The sequence below is a fragment of the Chelonia mydas genome, chromosome 7 (assembly GCF_015237465.2).
Source record: "Chelonia mydas isolate rCheMyd1 chromosome 7, rCheMyd1.pri.v2, whole genome shotgun sequence".
Classification (NCBI taxonomy): Eukaryota; Metazoa; Chordata; order Testudines; family Cheloniidae; genus Chelonia; species Chelonia mydas.
The window spans coordinates 19,026,974-19,053,078 of record NC_057853.1 but is presented as its reverse complement, the minus strand read 5'-3'; the positions used below and the strand labels follow the sequence as shown (position 1 = coordinate 19,053,078).

Genomic DNA, 26,105 nt, shown 5'->3' with positions numbered 1-26,105 from the left:
CCTGGCCACACCTCCGCATAGGAGTCGGAGTGGGGACATGCCGCTGCTTCCGGGAGCTGCTTGAGGTAAGCGCCAACCAGAGCCTGCCCCCTGACCCCCTCCTGCGCCCCAACCCCCTGCCCCAGCCCCGATTCCCCTCCCACACTCTAAAACCCTTGGTCCCAATCTGGAGCACCCTCCTGCACCCCCAACCTCTCATCCCGAGCCCCAGACCTGCACCCCCAGTCAAAGCCTTCACCCCCTCCCATACCCCAGCCCCCAATTTTGTGAGCATTCATGGCCTGCCATAAAATTTCCACACCCAGATGTGGCCCTCGGGCCAAAAAGTTTGCCACACCTGTCCTAGTGCATGAAGTGCATATAGAGCATGACCCCAAATAACTAACCAGGTTCAATCCCCTTGCTGCCCATGGTGCCACCTTCCATGGGGGTTGCTTACATCAGCTAATTAGCTTTGTGCTCTTCCCAGTGGCTTTGCACCCCTTGCTAAGTTCCTTTTTATAGTCCAGATAAAGACCATCCTGAGTGCATTTCTCTTCATTATCCTCTTGCTTTAATTTAAGCAGAACAATCAAATGTAGCTTTATTTTGCCTAGTGCCCTTCATGCAAATTGCATCCTCTGAACAGCTTTACAGAGTTTAATAATACCACTTAAGTCAAAGGCTCTTGAGCCAACAGTGCCAAACTTATGAGTAGGGGCATTAAGACAAGCTTCCTGGAGACTAGAGAGCAGATCTGTGTGAGTGACTGAAGCAAGTTCATTATCAAACACAGTGACAGGTGATGGTCTAGCCTCTATAAGATATACAGTGAGACAACATAGGCAATAGCTATGTTATAAGCAGCATCGTGGCTATTAACCTAGAGCGTGAGGGCATGCAGAGAAGAGAGGTAGTAGCATAAACTGAGTGATGCAGAAAGCAGAAGAAATAGTATGGGTCAAATTTGTGCAGTGCAAAGGGACCGGAAACCAGCCCAAAGGGGGCTTCACAGGCATGGGAGAAACCTGGACGGGTATAAAGTCAGCATTGCAGGCTTTATGTCAGCCCCTCCTGTCTCCCTCACCCCAGAGTAGGAGATAAGCAAAGGATGAGAAGGGAGCAGGACCAGAGTGTGGTACGCTCCACTAATTCCTGGCTGGCAGAACAGTCCTTAAGGGATTACTCTAACTGGTGCAGCTTAGAGCATCCCTAACTTGTACGAGGGGCTGCTTTGCACCCCTTCTCCCCCAGCCAGACTAGGGTTAAGGAAGGTATGAGGCTGACTTAGTCACCTTTTGCTTTTCTCCCCCAGCTGCCCTGTGCATGAGCTCAGTAAGGGTAAGATTTTTCCAAAGAGCTCAGGGCCAGATTGCAGGGTAGTGGTGAGTCAGTGAGCTCTCACTGTCCAGCTACTTCACATGTATGATTATTTCTAATGATGTCGGCCCTGGCATAGTGAACCTCTTTTCCTTTGAAAAGACACAGAAATCCAATCAACTATGGCTTTGACAAAATAAACCCTGATCCCTAGCCTCAACTACTCAAGAAGGTGAGAACATTTCCTGACACTCACACCATGAGAACATGAGTCTCTTTGTACTCATATGGCACATTGGGTTAATACTGGCAGAGGAATGTCTCCGGATCAGATTGTCAAGGGCTCAGCACCCTGCACTGGCTGGGGCTATATTTTCAAAAGAGCTCAGCTCTTAATTAGGCACCTAAACAAGGGCCAGATTTTGAGACGTGCTCAGTACCCAATATGACCACTAAATTTGGGTCCTAATAAGAGCTGGTGTGGATATCAGGATATATTCTTGCCTTCTTGAGAAGCTGATGCTAGAGATCAGGGTTTATTTTTCCAAAGCCATAGTTCTGACTGGATTTCTGAGCCTTTAGAAAGGGAACGAGGTTCACTGAGCCAGGGCTGACATCTTTAGAAATAATCATGCGTGTGCAATGGCTTGACAGTTAAAGATCTCACTGACTCACCACTACCCTGCAATTATATAAACGCATATGGAAGAGATTAATAGTGTCCCAACTCTGCCTGCTGGGCTCTCTTCTCAGGCTTGCCACAATCTTTGGTACTCTCTGACTCTTCCATCCCTGTCCTACGCGCTCCGTTGTTCATGTTATTAAACACTGTCGCCTGGAGGGCTAACCTAGTGCCTGCAGTATCATATTTGAAATACATAGACTCGATGGGACTACTGGGGTGCAGTCAGCTTTACAGCCTTTCAAGGCTGAGAAGCTGCATTCCGTGTCTTTTCTGGTGGGACATGATAAACTTAGGTCCATCTGCTATGCGTGGTGATTAGATATCTCATAAGAATAGGGTTCTGCCCCAGTGCCCTGGCCAAATTCCTCCCCCACTAAGAGCTGAGAGTCAGAGTAGCTGCCACCCTGCACCTCAGAGGTAGCTGCAGTTCAGTAATAGGTTCAATGATGCTTGTATATGTATGGGATGAAGGTTGTTACATAACTGAAAAATGCTATTTAGCAATTATACTGAAGTGCAAAGTTTGGATCGGGCTCCAAACCTCCCCCTTCCCAACAAAGTTTGTGGATTTTCAGATCCGGGGCTCTGATCCTCCCTAATATTATCTCGTGTTTCATCATCCAACCTGCACGCTTCACAGCTGCTATCAGACATTGGGAAGGAGTATTTCAAATGGGACTGTGCTACCGTTCCAGTTCAGGGTGAACTACAGCTGTGATCTCTCTCCTTCAAGTTGGAGGTGTGAATTCCAACCTAAGGAGAGGAGAGACACCCACACTAGCTCTGATCAAGCTAGTGCACTAAAAATGGAGTGAAGGTGGAGCAGCCAGAGGTCTAGCTTTCCCTATATGTACCCATTACCACACTAGGGAGGCTAGCCCCTCACGCTGCCACAGCTACACTCTGTTTAGCTTGCGCTAACACGGGTATGTCTCCCTGAGCTGGAATGCACACCTCCAGCTCAAAGTGTAGACCAAGGTTCTCAAACTTCATTGCATCACAACCCCCTTCTGACAACAAAAATTACTACAGGACCCCAGGAAGGGGGACCGAAGCATGAGCCCACCCAAGCCCCACCACCCTGGCGGGTAGTGGGGGGCAAAGCCGAAGCCCAAGGGCAAGGGGCCTGTAACCTTAGCCCCGCTCCCCAGGGCTGAAGCACTCAGGCTTGGGCTTTGGCCATGAGCCCCAGCAAGTCTAAGCCAGCCCTGGCAATCCCATTAAAATTGGGTCATGACTCACTATGGGGTCCCGACCCACAGTTTGAGAACCACTGGTGTAGACACACCCCAACCGTCTTGCCAGTGACGGGCCCAACACCTGCACTTTTCTGAGTGGAATCCCATGACTCACCCCATTTTGACTGGACTACCAGGTTAAAACATCCTCCGTTTACCAGCAGGTTCAGCTGGGTTTGGTCTCTGCTTGAGAGTCCTTTTTTTCAGGAGCTGTTCCAGAGCTTTTCAGGGGCCCAGCACTGGAACAGCTGGAGTGTTGTGGAAAGAGCTGGTCAAAAAACCCTGAAACTTTTTTCCTATTGAAAAATGCTATTTCATGGCAGAGCAGGGACTTGGATGGGGTCTTCCACATCTGTAAGTGTACTAACGGACTATCTGCTATTCTGGGGTGTCTCGGTCTCTCAGGTTTTCATGACAAAATTCTAAAGGTTTTGTTTTTGTGCCACCATGGAACAGAACAAAATTTTGAAACCTCAAAATCTGTTTGCAAAATGGAATGATTTTCCAGCCAGGCCTAGTTGTGGCTAACGTTTGAGGTGTGCTGGCAGAACTATGTGAGGGAAGATTTCCTAACATCTCATTCTGCTTACACTCTGCCTGGCTTAGCTCAATGCTAGCCGCACTTCATTACCAAGTTCATGCCAATTATAAAAAATTGCAGTCACAAAAAAAACGTGCTAAATGTGAGTTTATGTAAAACATTGTCAGCTCAGATTTGGCGTAAAATGTATATTTCCCCCCCCCCCCCCCAAAAAAAAAAAAAGCTTTTATACAATCTAATGCTGACAGAAATAATTCCTTTAAAAAGGAAATCTAACAGAGGTGATGGTTTTCTTTAAACAAATAAACATCCCCCGACAGTGCTGAAATCCTGAAATAAAAACCAATCGTAGAAAAAAGTGAAACTGAATTGCTGATTTTCATTCTCTCCTCTGAGAGAAAAGTGCAAAACCAAAAGGTATCCAGAATGAAGATTAAATTGGATTTTTAAACTCTTTACCTTTTTTAATTATTTGCAATGCTGTTAGTAATAGAGGTCATGTATTTTTCATGATGTCTGACTTTCTGACTGTGCCCTCGTATCTTCATTCGCGGTTAGCACCTTAGCTTGTAGCTGCGTATGAATAACTTTGACCAGCAGATGGAGAGTTTCCCTAAGGCCCCACACAGCTGCAGAAGTACATCAGTCTATTTTTATTTTTTTTCAAACGTTGGCTTCTTGCATGTTCTTCCTTCTGCGTTTTTGGAGTAGATTCACAAGGGTCCCCATCTTGTGGGACTCTGTTGTGTTGTGTTTGTTGTTATGGAACGTTTGTCAATTCCTGAAATTATGAAAACCATTCTACCCCCATTTCTTTATTTTGCACCTGTTAAGACACATGGTGGTGGTCACATGTCATATCGTTAGGGTTCTCCCTGTTTTAAAAAGCCTGATAAATAGGAAATGATGCATGGAATAATGTACAAGGAAATGTCTTTAAACTAATTCCTTTCTTCCGTTACAAAATGAGAAATACCTGCTTTAAAAGGCATCTTATGCAGAAAGTGTGCCAATGGATGTTGAAATGTACAAGATGTACCCATCTATCTGCTTTGAGGATTTACTCGCCAGTTGTTAATTAGAAAGCCATTGCCAGTAATTGATGCCTGCCAGTCATTACAGGCATATAACAGGACAAATTATCTCCAAAGAAGCAAATTGCTTGACTGACCACATTGCATGTGAGTCGCCTTGGGAACCTCTAACTTCAGTGAAACTTGCTAAGATTATTAATTATTTCTCTCCGGGGTAATAAACTCATATGGCACCACCAACATGTCTAAGCAGAGAAGTTCTCCAGGGGAAAAAAAGCTATATATTAGGAATCCTATGAAAAGAAACAGTATGTTATAGGATGGAAGTTTTGTATTAAAATGTTTTGATCAGATTAATCCAGTAGGATAAAGCTGCTTTGAAAAACCAGATTTTTTTTTTTAAACCATGGGCTATATTGACAATCGTGCTACTACTTTTAACATAGAAGATGTGACATCAACATCACTTGATAAATGTCGATTGATCAACAAAATCAGTGTATCTAGAGGTAAAACCAGGAAATAAGGAGTCAGCACTCCTAGTTCCTGTTCTTGGCTCTGCTGCTGATAGACACTGTGCAACTCACCCTACTTCACACAGTGTGACTTTTTTTTTAATAATAGAAACCTAGGATGGTGTGCACTGCAGGCCAATTTGCAGGTCACCACAAACACACATACAACTATTTGTAGTTACATGTGCAAATGACTGCTTAGATATCTAATGTGAGAATTGTGTGCATGTGTGTACAAATACACAATCTGTTCATGCAGTTGCAGTAACCAGGTCAGATTCCAATCTCACTTACACCTGTGTAACTGGTTACTAAGCACAGAGCATTAAGTGTTGTCCAAGCATTAAAGAACTGGTGAATTACTCCGTCTCTTGTCACTGGCATGAATGGGTATCTACATATAGACACCTACCTATGCTGCACAGGTTGACCCAAGTTTCAAGGTTCAACTTGTACATGTACAGAAGAAATTTTATTTCTTTTGTACGTTATGTAGGACCAGTCTGACTCAGACTAGAGCATCCTTTTGTGTACAAGGCTCAGACTTAAATAACCAAAGTTCATTGTGCAGCTGTGTAACAACGATGCTTGTGGGTTTATTCCAGATGCATAACTTTATTATAATACACAAGTAGAAGGTTTCAAAAGGGACTCGACTATCTTTTGTACAAATCAGCCTTCCACTTCAATAGCAAAATAGTTCTATATACAAACATGTAGTAACCACCAGGACGCAAGATGATGTTTCCTATAAAAATAACTTTTCATATTAAACTCAAGAGGACTTGATATTTTTCACGTTACTGAATTGCATTTGCACAACCATAAAGGACATCCGAAGTTACGATGGGATTGACTATTGATATTTATTGAATTGTTCATGCCAAATAAACACCTTGCAGAATCTGTAGACCACTGAAAACATTTTTTAGGGGAAGGGGGAAAAACTTAATTAGAAGAACAACAAAAATTCTCCTATGGGGAAAATGCCTGCTTGTTGCAATTCAAAATGTTGCTATCTAATAAAGAGAACACATTGGTTTCAAATCAAATGACTGAAATGTAGCTGTATTGATTAGGGGACCCTACTATGTAGTCACACACAGGGATCTTCTCAACTTGTTGAATTGTTATGACACATTAAATGTCCTTGTTCTGTAGTTTCCTAAATGGAATATTGTTTAGTTTTGAGTCAATTGGTTGAACGCAAGGTGTAAAGCTAAACAGCCAATCTGTTACATTCGCGCATAGTGTCTCTCTCTGCCCAGGAATTAATGTTTATTATCAGAATAGGCTGAAGTGCATAAGCGTACATGTTTCACTAATGTATCATTTAAAAGTAACACCCTGTTAAATTTCATTTTGAAATCACTTCATATGTTTTTTCTCTCCCTCTCTGTAAATTAACTTGTTTTCACTTACATAAGAGCCATGTAATTATTCTGCTTCATCATTTAGTATCTTGAACGCATATAATGGGGCCATTCTAGTCCTCAGGGGATACAATTGGTGGGTGCACATAAAGGGGTCATCTTAGAGCCTGATCCTGTAAGATACTGAGCACCCTCAATTTCCATGATGGTGGGAGTTGAAGGCACTCAGCACTTGGCAGGATTAGGCCTGTTGCCCCTGAGTCAGCAAGGTATTTAAGCACATCCTTAACTTTAAATGTGTGAGTAGTGCCATTGACTTCAGTGGGACCATGTACATGCCTAAGTACCTGGCTGAATCAGGGCTTTAATCCTCGAGGACTTTAGCTTTATTTCTAAGGAGTTACTCGTATGGCAGGTCAGCAGCAGAGAGTCTGGGGGCGGGGGGGATGAACAGAACTTTAAGTAGTCTGGTAGATCACTCTGAATCAAATGTAAATGATGGCCAATGCAATCGCCCTTTCTCACTCCTCTGCCCCCGTCTCACCTTCCCAAGCAAACCTCCTCCCAGGATGCTGCCGCTTCTCTTCTACTCTGCCCTTGTTGACATTATCTAGTAACTCGAGCAAGAAGCTGCTACAGTTGAAGGAATCCAGGCGGTCACAGGGGGCATCATAATCTGGGCTTTCAGAATCCATGTATCTTCTTCCAGGGTGCTGGCGTTTCTCCAGGTCTTGGTTGCCCAGATCCAGCCCGTCATCCCAGCTCCTCTTGCCAGGGTGCTGACGCTTGTTGTAAATCAGAGACCTCTTGCCCGGGTGTTGCCTTTTGGATAGTTCATTCAGATAGGCCAGTTGGGTGTGAGGAATATCAACATACTGGTCCCACAGTGACCTCCTGCCAGGATGCTGCCTCTTCTGCAGCTCCATGTCACTGTCAAGGTCGTCGTCTTCCTCCCTTTTCCCTGGATGTTGTCTCTTCTGAGTTTCTCCATAAGACACTTCTTCCTCATCTTCCCTTTTCCCAGGGTGCTGCCTCTTCTCTAGGTCACTGGGGAATCTCTTCCCAGGGTGTTGTCTTTTGGAAAACCAGTCTGGCTGAGGAGCGCTTGTTTCTGTCCAAGGAAATGACCAGCGTTAATGAACTTCCGTGATTATTGTTATCATCTGGAAGCTGAACTATGAGCTCCCTGGGGTATATTTATTATGGCTCTGGAGGGAGCATAGGGTTATATTCCACTCCCCGTCACACCACTGTAAACCTAGAGCAACTCTGTAGACTGGAATGCGGTTACTCCTAATGGGGTAGCCAAGTGCAGACTGGCTATGATTATTTCAGCAAGGATGGTTTAAAGGAAAAAAGTCCAGTCTGGAAAAGAATTGGGAGGGAATCCAGTGATAGGACCCAATATGCTATTCTAGTGCATTGCTCCATAGATATTTGGGGAAAGGGGAAGCTGTAGAGTCAGGCCAGGGGCTGCAGGATACATGCACAGGGGGAGGAGCTGAGTTGCAGTGCCAGCGGAGGTGGGTACAGGGCAGGAGCTGCACGCCAGGGAAAGTGATAGGGCTGAGTGGCAGGTAGAGGCAGGGGAGTAAAGGACATCTTGAAAGTTCGGGGACTCAGTGCAGCCAGTTCTTATGATTTTATTGCATGTCTTGCAATATTTGTACCTTTTCTTAAAGCCCCAGCTCCTGGATTCATGTGACTACCTGAGAATCTTTCATTAAAAAAAAAACCCAGTAAGTTTCTAGGAAGGGTGGGGGTGGGCTTTCTAGGGCCAGCTCCCTTCTCCCTTTGCTTCTGGCAGCAAGATCTCCAGCTACCTGCACCTTTTCTTGCACAGGCTCCCCATCAGGGCCAGCTTCGGCTGCTGTGGCTGCTGGGAACAGAGGATTTTTGAGATGTTGCCAGAGGCAGCCTGGGCACTACGTGGAAATTTGACCCCTTGCTGTCAGACACGGGGAGTGTGAGTGGTAAGGAGTAGCTGATGGCCAGATGGCAAGGAGGCTAACAGGGAGTAGCTGAGAGTACGCTTGCCCTGGTTTAACTTTAGAGCTGCCCCTGCAGGACCCTTCTCTACAAGCAGGTTATTTCATCATAGTGATTCTACCATCCTCCTCTGAAGCATCTTCTACAGGATGCCAGACTAGGTGGAGCATTAGTCTGATCTGGTGCAGCAGTTCCCAGGTAAAAGCTAGTAAAGCTCCCTAGGGAAGAAAACATCGTTTCCTGATTTCTCTTTTTGTCACACCTGGCCTAACTCTTTCCCCCTTTTATTTATTATTTACAGGAAAGAAAAACAGACCCCAGAAATTAAGCACAATGAAATTAAAGATCTCCATCTAAGTAACGTGCTAAAAGCACCAATGTCACGTCTACCTTTATTAGTCTCTTCCCCCTCTTCTGCTGTCTTGAGGATAGACCGAAGGATGATGCTTTCTGCCCTTTGCAGGATGTCATCCAAATGGCTTCTATCTCCATTCTCGTTTGCCTCTGGAATGGGCTGCCCCAGACTGACACAGACACTGGAGAAAGTCAGGGAGAGCAGCAGCAGCCGGACGGATGTCATTGTGGGAGAGAAGTTCCTGCAACTTTCATCGGAAAGTAAAGGACAAGGGAGGGCAATGGAACAAAACCAACAACAATTACAACGTTCCCGGTAACTCAGGAAGCAGCCTGGGAAAGTAGAAAGCATTCAAGCGCTCTGTGCTGCTGCAGAGACTGGAGTTTGTCAAGGAAATGATTTCCTGTCCCTTTTTAAATTTTCTGACCGCTCTCTCACTTTGTTTTGAAGTGCTCCAAAGAATTTGTAAATTCTTTGTAGGTAATGTTGAGGGCAAGTTTACGTTCTGGACAGAACAGCTATTTGGGTTTTAAATGTCATATAAATTTAGCATTTTAATATTTTTTTATCAGACTAGAATAGTCTTCCCTTTTGAAACTGTTAGCCTATTGTTTTGTATTTTACACATGCATGTATACCTGCCCCAGGGACTGCTTTCATTAAATAACTCCCTCTCTGAAACTAAAGGACTGCTTTAAAATAATCCCAGGGTTTGCAGCACTGTTTCTGTTCCGCCTTTAGTTAGAAATCAACTTTAAATAAGCAACTGAGTTGTTTGCTTCTCGTGGGTACGCACTCAAAAAAGGGTGAGTGTGTGAGAGAGCGATACATACAATATATTTGGGCACTATTAGGTCAGGGATTGTCGTCTGCGTGTGGATAGCACCTACCACTTTTTGGTCAAGTCAACTAATAAAGAATAATATCACATTTTACAACCCACATGCATAAAAATAGTATCTACATTTGTTCTGATCGGTCTCTGGAATTCCTGAAGCACCTAGCACATTTTATCTACATTCTGAGCCTTTTTATACCAAGCAGGGAAGTTGATTTCTGAAACCTATGTCACTACACGTTCCTTTTAGCTAAATAACATCCCTAGCAGACTTGTTCAGTGAAAGGAATACACACTCTACTAAAAGTTTTACAAGACAATACATCCGTTTCAAAACAGAAAACAAGTGTTACCTCTCTTAATGGCAGGCTTCTATTACCCTCTGACAAAATCCTTGAAGAGTGGCTCTAACAGTAGCATGCTGAGGAATGCTATGCTGTCCAGTACAATCTCAAGAAGAAAAGTTAAAGTAGGCAGCTTAAAAATTTATAAATTACCTGGATTGTGTTTTGTGGTTTTGGTTGATCTTTCTCCCAAGAGGCTCTTCAGTTCATTCCTTCTTTAGAAGTATTTGCACATCTGAGCTTCAGAGTTTTCCTTCTTTACTACAGACACTTGCAGTATCCAATCGAATGGGTGTGAAGTTCTCTTTGCATGGCTAGCGCCTTCCTACTTATATTGTGCCGCCTCTGGACCCATTATGCAAATAGCTTTGAGCTAATTTAGTTGAGGTAGCTTTTTTTTTTTTTCATTGATGTCAGAGATCTGAGTTTTGGACGCACTTTAAAACTGACAGTTGTTTGCCAACCCCCTCGTATTAGCCCTGGACTCCAAATGCTGCTATATTTCATCCCCTAAGGGGATTATCCTGGATCTTATGCAGCACAGAAAGGAGCTGCTTTTATTTTTTTTTTTTCCCTTCCTTAACCTGAGAAGCTCCTATGCCTTATATTAAGCAAGCAGTGCAGAATAAAGGCAAAGGGACAGGTAATTTACCATGCTAAGGAAACAAAACCATGGGGGTGGGGAAGGAACACACAGGGCTAGATTTATACCAGCTGAGAATCTGCCACAATATCCTGAGTGGCTACAAAAACTCTATTTAACTTCTAATTCCATCTTTTCTTAGAGACGCTGTTCATAAACAATATGCTAGAATTTATAAGGCGTAGCAATGGCTATCAAAATGCTACATAAAGAACTTATTTATTTATAACTCGCAATAATTCCCCTCTAAATAATCTATTTTAAACTATTTCCACATACGTAGTCAACATATAAACCAGATAGCCAAACTTGGAAAGTTAAAAATGGACTGTATTAAAAATTAAGTACAAGAATATAAAGAAGTCTCAGAGAAAAATATAAATTAAAGCATCACTAGTAGAACCTGACTTCTTCTTTGTAAAGAGGTAAGACAGAAAGGTATTTGGGGGTGGGGGAGAGAATATATCTTTTTCTAAGGTTTTTCGTCTAACCCCTACCACCAGCAAATAGACAGAGGAAGATTAACAGTTGACTCTAAAACACACACAGCTAATTAAGTCCCAGTAGGGTGCAAATAAAGGGCTAGCTCTTCCAAAATTGTTATTCATGTGAGTAATCTTTCCTGAGTGTAGTGGTCCTGTTGACCTCAGTGGGGTTATTCATATGAGTAAGGATTACTCACAGGCGTACTGGTTTTCAGGCTTTGACTCCAAGTTATTAATTTGAGTTTTTCAAATGAAGGGATGGAACCAAGTGAAATTAACATTCTTCTGAATTCCCATTTATTAACACATTGTCACAAACACAGACTGGGCCTTGTATATTCTTTTCTTTACTGTTATCAAAGAGTTTAACGATAAAGTTGTTTTTCCTCTGTAGCAGTTGCTGACAGAAACCAGCCACCAGATCTGCATGGATGCTGTTGCCCCTTTCCTGCATGTGCCACTAGCATTTAACTGTTCTCCAGGGTGCTATACTGAAACCAGGATCAGAAGGTATTTTGGACATTCTTACAATACACTGGACTTAAGTCCATATCAGACATGTGCACAGGTCTCCTGGTCCTGATCTGGCCTTACAAAATTGTATTTGTTGCTACTCCGACTAATTTGTGAATGGAGCCCACGTGGAGCATCATCTGAGGTGTATATTGGGGATCAGGAATCCCTGGTATGTGGGCTGGCCCTTGACTTTGTAGCACAATTGTACCAGTTTAACTGTCTTTTGAGCCTTGCATCTGGGAGAGAAAAGGCAGCATTTGGCATGTGAATCACTAATGGAAAAATCCTATAGAATTGAATATGGATGAAGCCAATAGCTTTCTATAGAAATTACCATAATGCCCATTGAATTTAATAAAAAAAGTTAACTTTTCTGTAGCTTTTTTGCAGAATTTTCTATTCAACTCTAAATGATAGATCAAAAAACCTACAGAGAGGTTATAACTGTCTGTTAAATTCTCTAGGAATTGCAAATGGAGCCAGAATTTCATCCAAGGACTCTTCCATGAGGGATTTCGGTCACCGGTTGAATTTCGGCTTACTATCTAAAGTTATCTTCAGGAATGAATGAGATACAACATATGCAGTCATGTCTGATCTTAGTTACAGCAGTGAAAATCTGAGTCAAATCCCATTTCACAGACACAAGTATAAATCTGGAGTAACTTCATTCCATGGAGTTTCTCTGGATTTAAGCTATTTAAACAGTTTTTTGTAAAGAACTTCTCTTAAAATTAGCATTTTTTCTTTTTATTGGGATCAAAATCCTTTTCCTTAAAGAAGTCTGAGCAGCGATAAAAAGATGCCTTATAAGCAAAACAGATTCACAGCTTTATAAAGCTGCTGTCATCTCTAATCTAAGAATCTGTCAACATTGTTTGCAGTATAACAAACAACATGACCCAAGATCTACAGGGTCAATATTGCAAAGAAATTAGATTCAAGTATCATCAGGCTACTTTACTGTAACTGAGCAGTTATACTTCTTATAAATAATAAAGAAACCCCATCAAAAACAGCAGAGACTCTAGCACAGACTAAATTCATAGGGCAAGTGATTTTCAGAAAGCGTTAGAGCTTTTCAGAAATCTGCAGAATGCCGATTTAGGGTTTTAAGAGCCTTCAGTTATTTCAGAGAGGTGCTTGTTGAAGAGCAAAAAACATCTATTAATGTATAGCTTAGGTGTAAGTTTACGCAACCACTGGCCTGATCCAAAGCCCATAGAAGTTAATGGGAGTCTGTGGCCAGTATCCTGACTTCCAACCGTGTCTTTAGACTATAGATCCTCAGCTGGTGTAAATCTAGCCCTTTGTATTCCCATTGTTGTGTTTCCTTCTATGTATTTGAATGATCTGATTCTTTTAAAATTCTGCCACTTTTACTGAGGGCCAAATCCTGGTCCTTGAGGTAGCTAGACAGGTGAAAATTATATAAGGGATGTAAATCCTCATGCTTCAGAGTATAAACCATTCACTCTAGTGAAGTTAGGAAGCAATCTCTGTGACACAAAGTTCCCTTGGCAAAGGGTCTCCTGTTCCTTGCAAACAGCTCTCACCTCAGACCTGACAAACTCACATACACCAAATAATTCTCTCTGGACATTTCTCCATAAAGAGAAACAGTAAAAGATCTACAGAAAGCTCGTGACTTGTCAAGATTCATAATCATTGTGAGATGTGCACACGGATGATAATGGAATAAAAATTAGTCACAAGGGGTTAATGGCTCAGTGATGGTCCATTCGAGTATTGTAACCATTTGTAGTTAAATTGGGACGTATCATAAAACAGAAGGAGGATTATTTAAATGCCCACAAGTGTTGTGTGGTTTACAGGAGTGGTAGTTTAAGGTAAAACTGGGGTACACTGCACCTGTGGGGACAGAGGATCTGGGATTTCTGTGAGAGGCCAGATATTGCGGAGGAATGATTCAAAAGGACGCAGGGACTGGGATGCACCTATTAACCTGCAGAGCCAAGTTGGGCTGGCATAGCCCCGAGGAGAGGCTTGAGTCAGTGGTGGAAAGGCTGCTGGTGGTAGGGAGCTGACACCCAGCCAAGCATGACTAAGTCTCCCTCATGCTGGAGGCAGGGGGTAAGAAGGTAACTCTCAGTCCTGGGTGCCCCAAGAACTCTCTGTTCCGATGAGCAGTTTATTGCCCATAATTGCACCATTCTCTGAAGCATCATTATTGACCACCGTTGGAAGGCAGGATACTGGACTAAATGGACCATCTCATCTGATACGGCCATTCCTGAGCACAGGAGCTGTGCAGAGGGGAACCACACAAGTTGGAGATGTAAAGTGTTGTAGCTCCCTTGAAGTCAATGACATTTGTGCCAGTTTGCACCAGCTGAAGATCTGGCCCTCAAATCTCCTCCTTCCACTCCCTCAGTTCAGAGGTTGGTCACAAAGCACCTGACTTTCCTTTTCCAGGGGTTGCAATAGCATATGTGGACCATGATGCATCTCCTACACATGGGCCTAGGATAACAGAACCATTTAGCTATTCATCCACTGGCCAGACTCCAAACCTCCCAGTGTGTAGGTCCATGGTGGAGGTTCCTGCTGGTGAGCACAGCCCTGAGCTAGTACTGTGGTGGATGCACTATAGATACCATAGACGGTCATGTTCCCAGGGTTAGGAAGGCCCCTATCATAACTTTTCTGCATCCAGCTCCTCAATGTGTAGCAGAACAGCACTGATTCGTCTGTATTCAAGATCATCATCTGCAGCCCTGACCTGGGACAGAACATTTAGCCCTGGAAAGTTTGTGGTTGTTTTTTAAGACAAAAAACACTACCTACAGTTACAATGGCCCTACGCTATTTTTTCTCTCTGCTGCTGCAATCAGCCAGGGAAGAGAGCTAGGGAGCAAACTCTAGGCTTTACCACCCAAGGAAGGAAAGCAGTGGAGCAGAGACCTGGGGGGGGGGCTTCTGTCTCATGAGCTGGGGCTGGAGCAGGGAATCTGCATTCACTAGTTGGAAAGGGTGGGGAAGGAAGCATGAAAATAATATTAAGAAAGAATGTTCTAGAAAAGAGAAGGTCAGAAACCCAAATGACCAATAACAATGCAGATGACAGTGAGCCCCCAGCAACACAGGAGCCATCAATAGAACAGCCTCTGTGGAATCAAGTGTAGATTTTATACTTCAGTCATGTTCAGCATGAGGTGCAGCATTTCCATGCCCAGTGTGGTAAATTTCATAACCATCTTTGGTCATCCTGTCATCTACTTCCTCCAAATCCCCACTACTGCAACCTCATTTAACAACCATGCGCCATGGCTTAGATTGTGCCTAGCCCCGCCCCACACCCCAAGTGCAGCCAGACTGCCTAAGGGCAAGGTGGGTGAGAAAGGACTGGACAGAGCTGAGCTGGCAAAGGGTGAGGGGAGCAGCAAGGACAGCTCCGGTCCATGCTTGCCCAGTGCTCCCACTGGCATTGGAACTGCCTCACGCACAATGCTTCTGGGAACAGCTGCCAGTGTGTAGCCCCTCTTGCAATGTGAACAGTGGCTTAAAGCTACAGCCTGGGTCTACAGTAGCTCACTTTTCTTTGTGGGGGCGTGACGGGTTGGATCACAGAATCCCCCTGGGAGCTGCTACCTGATGTGCCAAGACTACTTCTGCTCCTGCTTTCCTGCCCTGCCAGCTTAGGACTCCAGCACCCTGCCTGGTTTGAGCCAGACCCGCTAGCCTGCTGCAAACCCAGACCCAGGTCTGAACCACATCCCCTAACAGCTGTAGGCTTAACTGAAGGCAGCTTACAGAAGTGTGCCTGTCTTTAACACTCAGATGCCCAACTCCCAATGGGATCCAAACCCTAAATAAATCTGTTTTACCCTGTATAAAGCTTATACAGGGTAAACTCATAAATTGTTCGCCCTCTATAATGCTGATAGAGAGATATGCACAACTGTTTGCCCCCCTCCCCAGTATTAATACATACTCTGGGTTAATTAATAAGTAAAAAGTGATTTTATTAAGTACAGAAAGTAGGATTTAAGTGGTTCCAAGTAGTAACAGACAGAATAAAGTGAATTCCCAAGCAAAACAAAATAAAACACACCAGTCTAAGTCTAGTACAGTAATAAAAACTGAATACAGATAAAATCTCACCCTTAGAGATGTTTCAATAAGTTTCTTTCACAGACTGGAGCTGGACACCTTCCTAGTCTGGGCACAATCCTTTCCTCTGGTACAGCCCTTGTTCCAGCTCAGGTGGTAGCTAGGGGATTCCTCATGATGGCTGCTCCCCTTGTTCTGTTCCACCCACTTATATATCTTTTGCATAAGGCAGGAATCCTTTGTCCCTCTGGGTTCCCACCCATCCTTCTCAGTGGAAAAGCACCAGGTTAAAGATGGATTCCAGTTCAGGTGACATGATCACATGTCCTGTGAGACCCCAAGCCTTCATTCCTCCCAGCCTGACTCACAAGAAGGCCTGAAAGCAAACAGAGCCATCCACAGTCAATTGTCCTGGTTGATGGGAACCATCAAGATTCCAAACCACCATTAATGGCCCACACTTTGCATAACTACAGTAGGTCCTCAGAGTTATATTTCATATTTCTAGTTTCAGATACAAGAGCGATACATTTATACAAATAGGATGACCACACTCAGTAGATTATAAGCTTTGTAATGATATCTTACAAGAGACCTTTTGCATGAAGCATATTTTAGTTACATTATATTCACACTCTATATATAGAGTGCATCACAGGGGGTTCCCCCTTGAGGGGATATTTGAAATATTTTCAGATTCATCAAGCCAAGGATACTCCAATATTCTACTGAAACCAAGAAGTTCAGACAGCTTCCATGAACACATGCACACCAAATTAGCTCATGGAAAAACTAATAACTTGGTATTAAAAATCTGTTCTCCACATGAATGTATTTCATTCTGGGCTGAATAGAATCTCATTTGTTCACTTAACATGTGGCAGGTCAACATAGTGTGTCCCTTGGCTCTCTGGAGATGATGTGATGGCTAAGACATAAGGCTTTAATTTTGATGTTATGGTGTAATGGCCAGGCAGCTGGGATTATGCTATGTGTCTTCTACAGACAGCTCCATGTGGTGTTGAAACATTACAAGTGTCAGCTGGAAAAAGACCTCCGTTCTTGGGACAGATCAGTCTTCTCTTTCAGGTCTGAAATGTGGTGTTCTCTGCATTCATGAGCACGGTAACTGTGGCTTAGTTGCAGCAGGAGCTCTGGCCTCGGAGAAAGCCCTTATCAGGGCTCTAAAAGCATTGATACAGTCTGGAATCTGTGGAGGATCTGTTCACCCACTCTCCATCCAGTGCTGTCCCCTATGCTTCTGGTTCCTTCATCTGTGTATCAGACTACATCAACTTTAATCAAAAGTGGATGGCCCCTGGAAAGATAAACAGGCCAGATTCTCTCCATTGTTATGCTCCTTGTGCAGTCATTTGCATTAGCACAAAATGAATGCACAGTGGGTATAAAACACCACCAAATGCAAATGGCCATGCCTTACACTCACTTTGTACAGGGGTAAATGACTACATAAGGTGCAGGTCAATGGCGAATTGGGCCCTAATGTTTTTATACCCTATCTCCTATTTGTTTGCTGGCCAAAGCAACAAGATGTCCTGTGATACCACCATGGAATTAAAGAAGTAATTTTACTAATTAGTACATTAAACAGGGGACTGGAGGGGAAGAGGGAGGAAGAATTGCATTTGTTTCATACAGGCCTTTATAAAAGTAAAACACAACACCGTATTATTAAAAATTCAGCTGAGCTGATGGCTTCCAGCAAGGCTGTCCTGATAAGCCATTGAAGCCAAGCATGCCTTCCAAATTAAAAAGATGAGGATGTTTTTGTCATGTGTCTGAAGGCTTCAGTAATTCTGAATGGATTCCTAATCTCACTTAGGTATAGCTTTTTCCCCCCTTCAGTTCATCACCTTTTCTCAATCATATTAGCCTAGTTATCAAGTCCTTTAAGGCCTTCAAAAGCAACTGGTTTGTAACATTTCAAAGTAGTAGTTAGCTGCTGAATCACAAAGCACCAAGTTGAAGTCAGTGGAGCTACAATGATTTACCCCATCTGAGGACCTGGCCTAGGAGCCTTCAGTTCTGTGTAAACATTTATTTGTACCATAAACATTGCTGAACAATTTATTGATTGTGTTTTTTCAGCACTTGTGGCATTAGGCCACAGCCCAGCCCTTCATTCCTAGACTTCATTTCCCTGACGTTTTAATGTGATCCTACCTTCCTAATGGTATCTATCATGTCGCCCTTCCTCCTGGCTCAGGCAATGGGATCTGTGTCCGTCTGTCAGAAGTTAACTGTAATCTACAAAGTCACCAGCAGAAGGTGCTATATAGCTGCACAGGCAACACTGCTCCCCTCCTCTCCAGCCAAGCGCATGGATTCCTTGACAGGTCAGATGTCCCCCACCCCGGGTGAGCTGCCGTTCCAGGCTCACTCTCAGAGCTCCCATCACAACACCCAGCGAGGAGGGGCTGTGATTTAATGTGTTCAGACCACGGTGTAGCACCCATGTACCACATACGGTTAGAGCATGCAGCGTGACAAATGGAATGCTGAGGAGAAGACAGCAGGAACCCTTCCCTCGTGCCCCTGGCTAGGCAGGTACAAGCTAATCTGGGATTCACACTGAGAGAATGGCATCGGACAAAGAAATTCCTTGACACCTCAGGCAATTTAGAGGAGTGATTGTCCCAGTAGCCAGGGATTGCAGGAGGCAAGGACTCCCCAGCTGTGCCCATTTGCGCCTGGGAGTGCCCTTTATGTATGATAGGAGGGGCATGGCATAGTGCTGCTACACTGGCACTGCACTGCCAGAAATTCCCTTTAGCCAGAGAGACTCTTCAGGGGGTGGGTTAAACTGTCCGTCTGACTGTTTTAGGCCCAAGAGTCAGGCACATACTTCATTGGGGTTGTGTGGGATGAATTCAACAGCCTGGGGCCCCCACATTTCCTTATTCCAGCCATCCTTTCAAAAAAAGACAGTCCCTAAATGCATCAGTTCAAAGAGAATGTGACTAATTGTGCAGTGCGGGGTGAGGAAGGAGGTCTGTTTCATTTATCATTAATAAAATAAGTGTCCGGGTAGAGTTTAAATAAAGGGATCCCATTAGAGGAAGCCAGTTAGAAGGCACAAGATCCTGCCTTCCCGATGCACCCCTGAGCAGAGATCCTCTAGTGGTGTAAAATGTGTCCCTCCATCGATTTCAATGGATCATTTGATTTCAATGGAGCTCTGCCAATTTATACCAGCTGAGAATCAGACTCCAGTGACTTTCTAGGTGATTAATGCCATGTATTATTGTGTTAAAAAGCATAGCATAGTTTTTAATGAACTCCTTTAAAGTGGGATGTTTATATTTAAACATTTCCAAAGGACTTTTGTTTTATTAGCAATACTTTTGCTTTCTTACCTGAGGCAAATAGTCTTTTTTCATCTACTAATTTATTGTATCACCCAGCCTTTGCTGTATTAAATTTTCTTCTGAAACTGATCTTTCTATGTAAAAGATGTCTGGAGGTTGAATTTATTAGTGATAAAATGAGGTGCCCTTTCATCCCACTCTCTGCACAATTACTCATGATCATTTTGAACCGACGATTTTAGGGAGCTGTTTTTCTGAAATTACAGGGCAACATTTGGTGCTGGGTTTTGCCCTCTGAAGCCTTGAGGTTGCACAGGGGCATATCTGCTATCATGCCAGCACTATCATGCTGTGATATGATTCAATGATTATGAATTAAAATGCAAGGGACATATACCATGAAGCATCAACCATCAACTGCTTACTGCCTGGAGTTAGGAAGAAACTTCTCCCTGGGTAGATTATTGAAGAATTGTCCATTGTGGGTTATTGGCCACTGCTGGAGATGGGCTACTGAACTAGATAGACTGTTGGTCTGATTTGAGATAGCAGTTCCTGTAATGTAACAGTTGCTATGGAAACAGCTCTTCTTTTATTGAACTGTTGAATTAAAAAAATTGTCATGTGAAATTAATGTGCAGCCTGCTGGAGTGAGTGTGACTCTCAGTAAAATGGACCGGAGAGTTTAAGTGATTTGCCCAGCTTCACACATCCTTTCAGTAGAAGAGTTGGGAACAGAATCCAGGAGCCCATTCTCCACTCTAATCACGTACCGTTTGGCAGAATTCCCCCATTCACCATGACAAATATTTCATAATGAATCACAAAGACCTGTGCTTTTCTACTTAAAAATAGTAGCTACATGCCATTGCTTCCATCTGTAAGCTGGAGAGAAATATCCATCTTAGATATTTATAGCATGTCATTCCTTGTAGTAGGTACAAATTATCACTGTGATCAAGAATTCTAGCTCCTGTCTCTTGAAATTATTGCATTGTCTCAGTTACCCAGATGATGTTTCAACATTTCAAAATGGCAGCAAAACTGGGTTGTTCTCTCTGGAGTCTCCTTTTTTTTTTCCTTACACTGGTGTAAATCAGAAATAAATCCATTGCAGTAAGTGGGGTTTCATGAGCATGAATGAGAGGAAACTCAGACCCTCTCTCTCTCCCAGGAGAATCTGAAATTGTTTTTAAGTTGAATCTCCCCTTCTGATTTGCTCCTTGACTGGGACTAAAGAAGGAGACAATGAGGAAGACTACTGTCATGCACAGTTCATGAACAGCTGCCTCTATCTCTGACACATGGGATGATGGCATCCAAAACATAAATTCTCAGGTTTCAGAATGTAAACTGGTCATCCTGTAGGCAGGGGTGAGAGGATCTTCCTTGCCCAGGATATTACATTGCACAATTATCCAGGTGAATTTTTGTTGTCATGGAAGGGTGGCTCCACCTTCTTCCTCCTCTATCTCTTCTACTTCTTTATTTGTGTAGCATCACAGGTGTGCCAGTCATACATTACTGAAACATCAGATACTGGTCATTGCAAGAGGCAAGATTCCAGAGCAGGCGGTCAAGTGATCTGCCCTGATCTGGAAATGCATCCATGCTATTAAAATGTGTCTAGCCAATGCAGACTAAAACACCTATGGGCCTGGTTACATATGAAGTCACTTTGTGCAAGCCTGCCCCAATGAAGTCATAAGCAGAAGCTGCATAACTGGGCCCCTGTGTAACAGGTATGCCCAGCTATATGAGCACCACTGCAGAGACCTCAGGAGAATGTGCCATATCCCATCTGACTTCATTTCAGGTACATCAGAAAACTGGGGAATAATAAATAAGAATATTTAGCTGGGAAGGGCAAATCTATGAGACTGGGGAGAGAGCTCATTTTCCGTTGGCTCTATTCTTGTTCTAGCCTCAGGCTCTGTCCATGGTGCTGAATGCTCATGCAGCTACTTCATTCAAACCCTGGCAGGAGATTTTTGGTTTTGTTTCTGACTCGGGGCGTGATGCCTGACCCACACTTCTCTGGGGTAGCTGCTGAGTTAGGTCATGTGACTGAACTGCAGATGAGTATTTGGGAATTAACATGACCATGTATACACAGTGTGGTTTAAGACTAAATGGGGCCCTGATCCAATACAACAGGAGAGCTTTGGTTTCTGTGGGGCCCTTCAAATTCTTGCCCTACCTTCCCATGCAGAAAACTAATCAAAGGGCCTCCAACTTATTACATGATTATGGCATTCCTTGCCATCCCTTCTGCTTCCTTATCCTCCCTGATGGCGGTGAGGAGGCTCACCACCCCCATCTGATGCCAGATTTTCTGGATTCATGAGCCCCTGCCTAGTTCAGGGTCTGGATTTGTGGATCCTGCCTTAATCACTGCTGAATATGGCCCATCTCTAGTTGCCAGTTAACCCACAAGCTCTCAGGTGTCAGACATAGAAGCTGGTTCTGGACCCCCTTGAATAGTTTATTCAGATGCCAAAAGAAAGTTTTTGGTTCCATAATTTAACAGTTAGCTTATGGAAGGCCAGTGTTTTAGTGTGACTGAAACACAGGCTAACACCTCTGAGCAGGCAAATTCTACACAAAATAGTAATTTTTTCTGGATAAATATGGAAGAATCCTCTTCTAAGAAATGTTTTCTGCACCCTTTCCCCATCATTTAGAACTGAAGGATTACCGCTTGCAGACCCATAAAACCGTGAGTTCGCTAAATCCCACATGAACATACAAGTGAAATCTCTACCTTACAAGGACAAAATGATCTCAGTTTGGCATTTTAATGCCAAGGCCACAAGCCAGACCATCCTATGCAACTGAGCAACCATCGAGAAAGTGGAAAAATCTTTCGTTCCTTTGAAAACAAAGACAATCACAGGACTAGATCATCTCAGGAGTGAGATTCAGCATATTATCCTTCTAGAGGAGAACCTCAGGTCTAAAACACTGTTCCCTCACCCCATAGAACTCCCTCAGTGGAATTTGGAGGGCAGGGGTTGGGGCAGATGTGTTTGGAGCCAAGGGCCAAAAGAACACCATGGCATCCTCTCCAGCGGATCATGTAGTGGAAATCTCATTTCCACTGTTTGTCCAGCTGTACCCCTAAAGACTGGAGGGGGTGGATTCATTGGAATCTTTTGCAGAGTGAACCTTGCAGAGTTTCTTGATCCCTTAGGAGGAGAGTGTCTGGGCACTTCTTGCTCACAACCAGTGTGAGGAGCAGGCCAACACATCATCAGGCATCAGGAAAAGCAAAAGCCTTTGGGAATATTATTACTGATTCATGCTACTGAACAATCCCTACAAGCTCTAATACTGAATCCTACGGTACTGTAAATGTCACAGAAGAACAAAAGCCCAGCAGAGGTCCTAACTGTGAAATCTTTCAGTTGCTGCCTCACTCTTCAGAGACGATCGGAATGATACAACCTAATTTGATAGCTGCCAGCCTGAGAGTTTTGGACACTTTCATGTTTGCAAAGCTACAAGCTTAATATCTTGAATTCCTTGAAACTAATAGGAATCCCTTTGAGGAAACTTAATATAGGCAGAGAGTAGATATTCTGGCTTGGCTAATGAATAGGACTGGTACTGAATGAGATGAGGGCATTAATTTATGAGCAGGGAAGTTCTTAATAGAATTACTGAGCAAATTCCACATGGAGTGCAAACAAATCCCCTTAACAATTTACATCCATAAAGAGCAGAGAAGGCTATTGTGCTTGGAAGCGAGGAAAAAACTTCCATACAGTTCAGAACTGCATTTATTTATATTCCCTTTCAGCAACATGTCACTTATATCAGCTAAACTGATTTACAGTTTAATGAGAAAGCAAAACCAAGGCATTATGACATTAATCCCACATATCAGTTCGCTGACAGACTTTTCAATACTAAACAGCATATTATGAAGTCAGCACTTGACAGGATTAATTGTATACTTAAGAGTCAGTTTAACTCACAGTTTGTTCCTTCTGGGGTAGCAGTGGTTCAGAATTAAAGATCTCAGCGGATCTCACTGTAATGTTTCTTTATTTTGTAATTAACTCTGCCATGTTTATGCAAGGTCATTTTTATAGGATTCCAGTAAAATGGGGCTGTGAATGCACCACAAAGAGAGTGAACAGTCATCTTCAGAAAGGACATCCTTATGAGCTTGGGTGGCAGAATAAATTGTCCAGTGCCCAACTAGTGTGTTTCAAACAAAACAATGTTGCCTAATGAAATAGACAAGGCAGAACCCAATACCACTGGGCACTAAAAGCAACAGCTGTCCGTTCTGTTGTCTCATCACTGCTGTTAATGATGGTGCACCAGTCAAGAGATCCTTATTCAGTTCCAAACAGGGAATTAGTCATCGGAAAAAGCAAATTTCAAGAGTTCAGTATGACTTATAAAGAAGTTACTGCTGAGCTGTGGATAAACTCATGATGCAGGAAGGAAGCAGAATAATGGAGAGATTTGATTTATGAATGATAGAAAAGGCAGATTTCCAGCTTGCTCTTAAGTAGCAAACAGGTAGGATTTTCTGATTCATACTGTTCGTCTCATACCTTGTCTAGGACAAGTGTGGGTTGGTATATTGGATGTTGCTATTTCCCTTAAACAGTGCACTCCTTACAAGGGTAATGTATTAGCTCATTTCTTCTGTGCTACTTTAAGTCATTTGGATGAATTATTTTACCCTTGACGCTGACACACCCTAATTATCCTGGCAGAGCTCAAAGGATGGGAGCAGAGAAGAGAAAATAACAGATTTAACATTTGGAAAAAACTATTTGAAAATGCTGAGTGGAGTTTTCAAAAGCGCCTAGCATTGACTTAACGCTGCTCTCTTAATGTTAACACTGAAACTACCGTCGGCTTCAGTGGAGCAGTTTGGCCAAAACTGAACACTTTTGATAATCTTGCCCTATGTTCCCTAGCGAGATACTTCCCCAAATGTCATTGGATGTGAGGAAGATCTCAGGATCTCAGGATACACTTGTACGTCTTGAAACACTGTGTTCATCTTATTAAAAAAAAAATCCTCCTTTGAAGACTAAAGAGCTCTTGCAGTGGTGGTGCACATCATTGTCTGTCAAATGCAGAATACAGGACTTCAGTGGAAGTGTGTCTGAGAAAGACAACGCATATGAACTGAGTAAGGAGCCCAGGGTATCGGCCTTCAGATCTCTCCAAGATTGACTGTACATTGACTTCCTCTTGAAAATTGAACAGTTCGTCCGTGGCAGCTTTTAAAATTAAATTAAAGAATCATTTGTTGCTGCTTTCAGTTGCTGTCAACTGCTATTAATTTGTACAGATTATTCAAAATAGTGCCCTAAACCCTTGCTAAAGGATGTAGTTTAAATGGGTTTTGTTGTTGCTGTTGCTATATGCATTTATGTCTGGTTATCCACATGGATCCAATAAGACAGAGAAACAGGGCTAATGAGAGAACCAGGCAAGCAGGCCAGCTGCTCTTATGCCTGAATATGTAAATAGCAGTAATTAAGCTAAATTCGGCTTCAAGTAAAGGAAGTTTAAGCAGAAAGTCATATTTATAAAGGGGCCTCAAGCTGGGGTCCAGTTCTAGAGTCACAGTTGTTGTTTTTCCAGGTACCAATGTGGTTGAACTATTCATCATGAATAATGTTGATTACAAGTAACCCCTTTTTATGGTTAGTGAATTGTCCAGGAACAGATCCCGATTTTCTTCAAATATATTTGTTATTCTAAGTAGTCACTGAATTATTTGGCCCAACCCTTTACTGACGGTTTACTTTGCGTATTCATCAGTCGTGGCCCAGGCTGTGAGGTTCATCACCCTAAAATGAATGTTAGTTGCTATTAATATCATTCATTTATATTGCAAAAGTGCCTGCAGGCCCCAATCAGGGATCGGAACCCCATTGTGCTAGGTGCTGGATGCATGAGTAAAACAAAGACACCTCCTGCCTGAAGGGCTCACAATCTAGGATTATGACAAGGTGGATGAAACAGGCAGGATAAGTGAGATGACAAGGTAACAGTAAACCTCTTGAAGTTTTGCATAAATGTGTCATTTCAGAGGTCTCAGAGGTCACGACCAGTCCCATCAGTGCTAGATGGAATTGTTTCATAGGCATCAGAATAGAGGCAGGTTTTAAGGAGGGGTCTGAATTTTGATGGGGAGTTCTTCCCATTCATAAGGGAAGGCATGGGAGAAACCACAAAGGAGCTTGTTGAAGAAGTGAACAAACAGGCATCGCTGGCAGAATGAAGGCAGCTTTTTGCTCTCTGATTGGATGTCTGATACATTTCATGCAGGTTCCCAGTGAACAGAGAGTTATACACTTTCCAGGATGAGTTTTCAGACAATAACCATTTGTATTAAAATACAGAAAACTATCAAGATTTGGGAACATTTTAAGGAATTCCAGGTGGCTGGCTGGCTACCTAATCTGCCTACCTACCTGTCTATCTGGCCCCTATTAACTTAGTATTTGATCATGTGTCTATTCTAGAAAAGCAAATAATATAGCCACGCAAATGGCAGAATCGCAAACTCTGAGATTTTATTGTCAAAATATTCGAACACCAGTATGGTTTTTTTTAAAAAAGAGAAGGAGGACTAGTGGCACCTTAGAGACTAACCAATTTGTTAGAGCATAAGCTTTCGTGAGCTACAGCTCACTTGCATCTGATGAAGTGAGCTGTAGCTCACGAAAGCTTATGCTCAAATAAATTGGTTAGTCTCTAAGGTGCCACAAGTACTCCTTTCCTTTTTGCGAATACAGACTAACACAGCTGCTACTTTGAAACCTATGTTTTTTTACTCTTTGATCAATTTTAGGTAATAGTTAGA

At 43.0% G+C, this 26,105-nt stretch overlaps 1 protein-coding gene and 1 long non-coding RNA gene across 2 annotated transcripts; one reads left to right on the top strand and one right to left on the bottom strand.

Annotated features, from left to right (window-relative positions):
• Window positions 1–5,129: 5,129 nt before the first annotated feature.
• Window positions 5,130–10,930, bottom strand: TRH (thyrotropin releasing hormone). The gene is made up of 3 exons (XM_027822426.3): window positions 10,365–10,930; window positions 9,065–9,276; window positions 5,130–7,796 (listed from the first exon to the last, which is right to left on the bottom strand). The coding sequence occupies exons 2-3, from the start codon at window positions 9,252–9,254 to the stop codon at window positions 7,207–7,209; spliced, it is 780 nt and encodes a 259-aa protein (XP_027678227.1). The 5' UTR covers window positions 9,255–9,276; window positions 10,365–10,930; the 3' UTR covers window positions 5,130–7,206.
• LOC122466721 lies at window positions 8,264–9,732 on the top strand. The gene is made up of 2 exons (XR_006292461.1): window positions 8,264–8,872; window positions 8,976–9,732. It is a non-coding gene; the product is annotated as an uncharacterized LOC122466721 (long non-coding RNA).
• Window positions 10,931–26,105: the final 15,175 nt, after the last annotated feature.

What these genes read in the sequence shown, in the direction of transcription:
- TRH (XM_027822426.3), bottom strand. Translation starts at nt 9,254, where the DNA reads ATGACATCCGTCCGGCTGCTGCTGCTCTCCCTGACTTTCTCCAGTGTC. An exon ending in GGGGGAAGAGACTAATAAAG is followed by an intron (nt 7,797 to 9,064) that starts GTAGACGTGACA and finishes TTCCTTGGACAG; the next exon opens with AAACAAGCGCTCCTCAGCCA.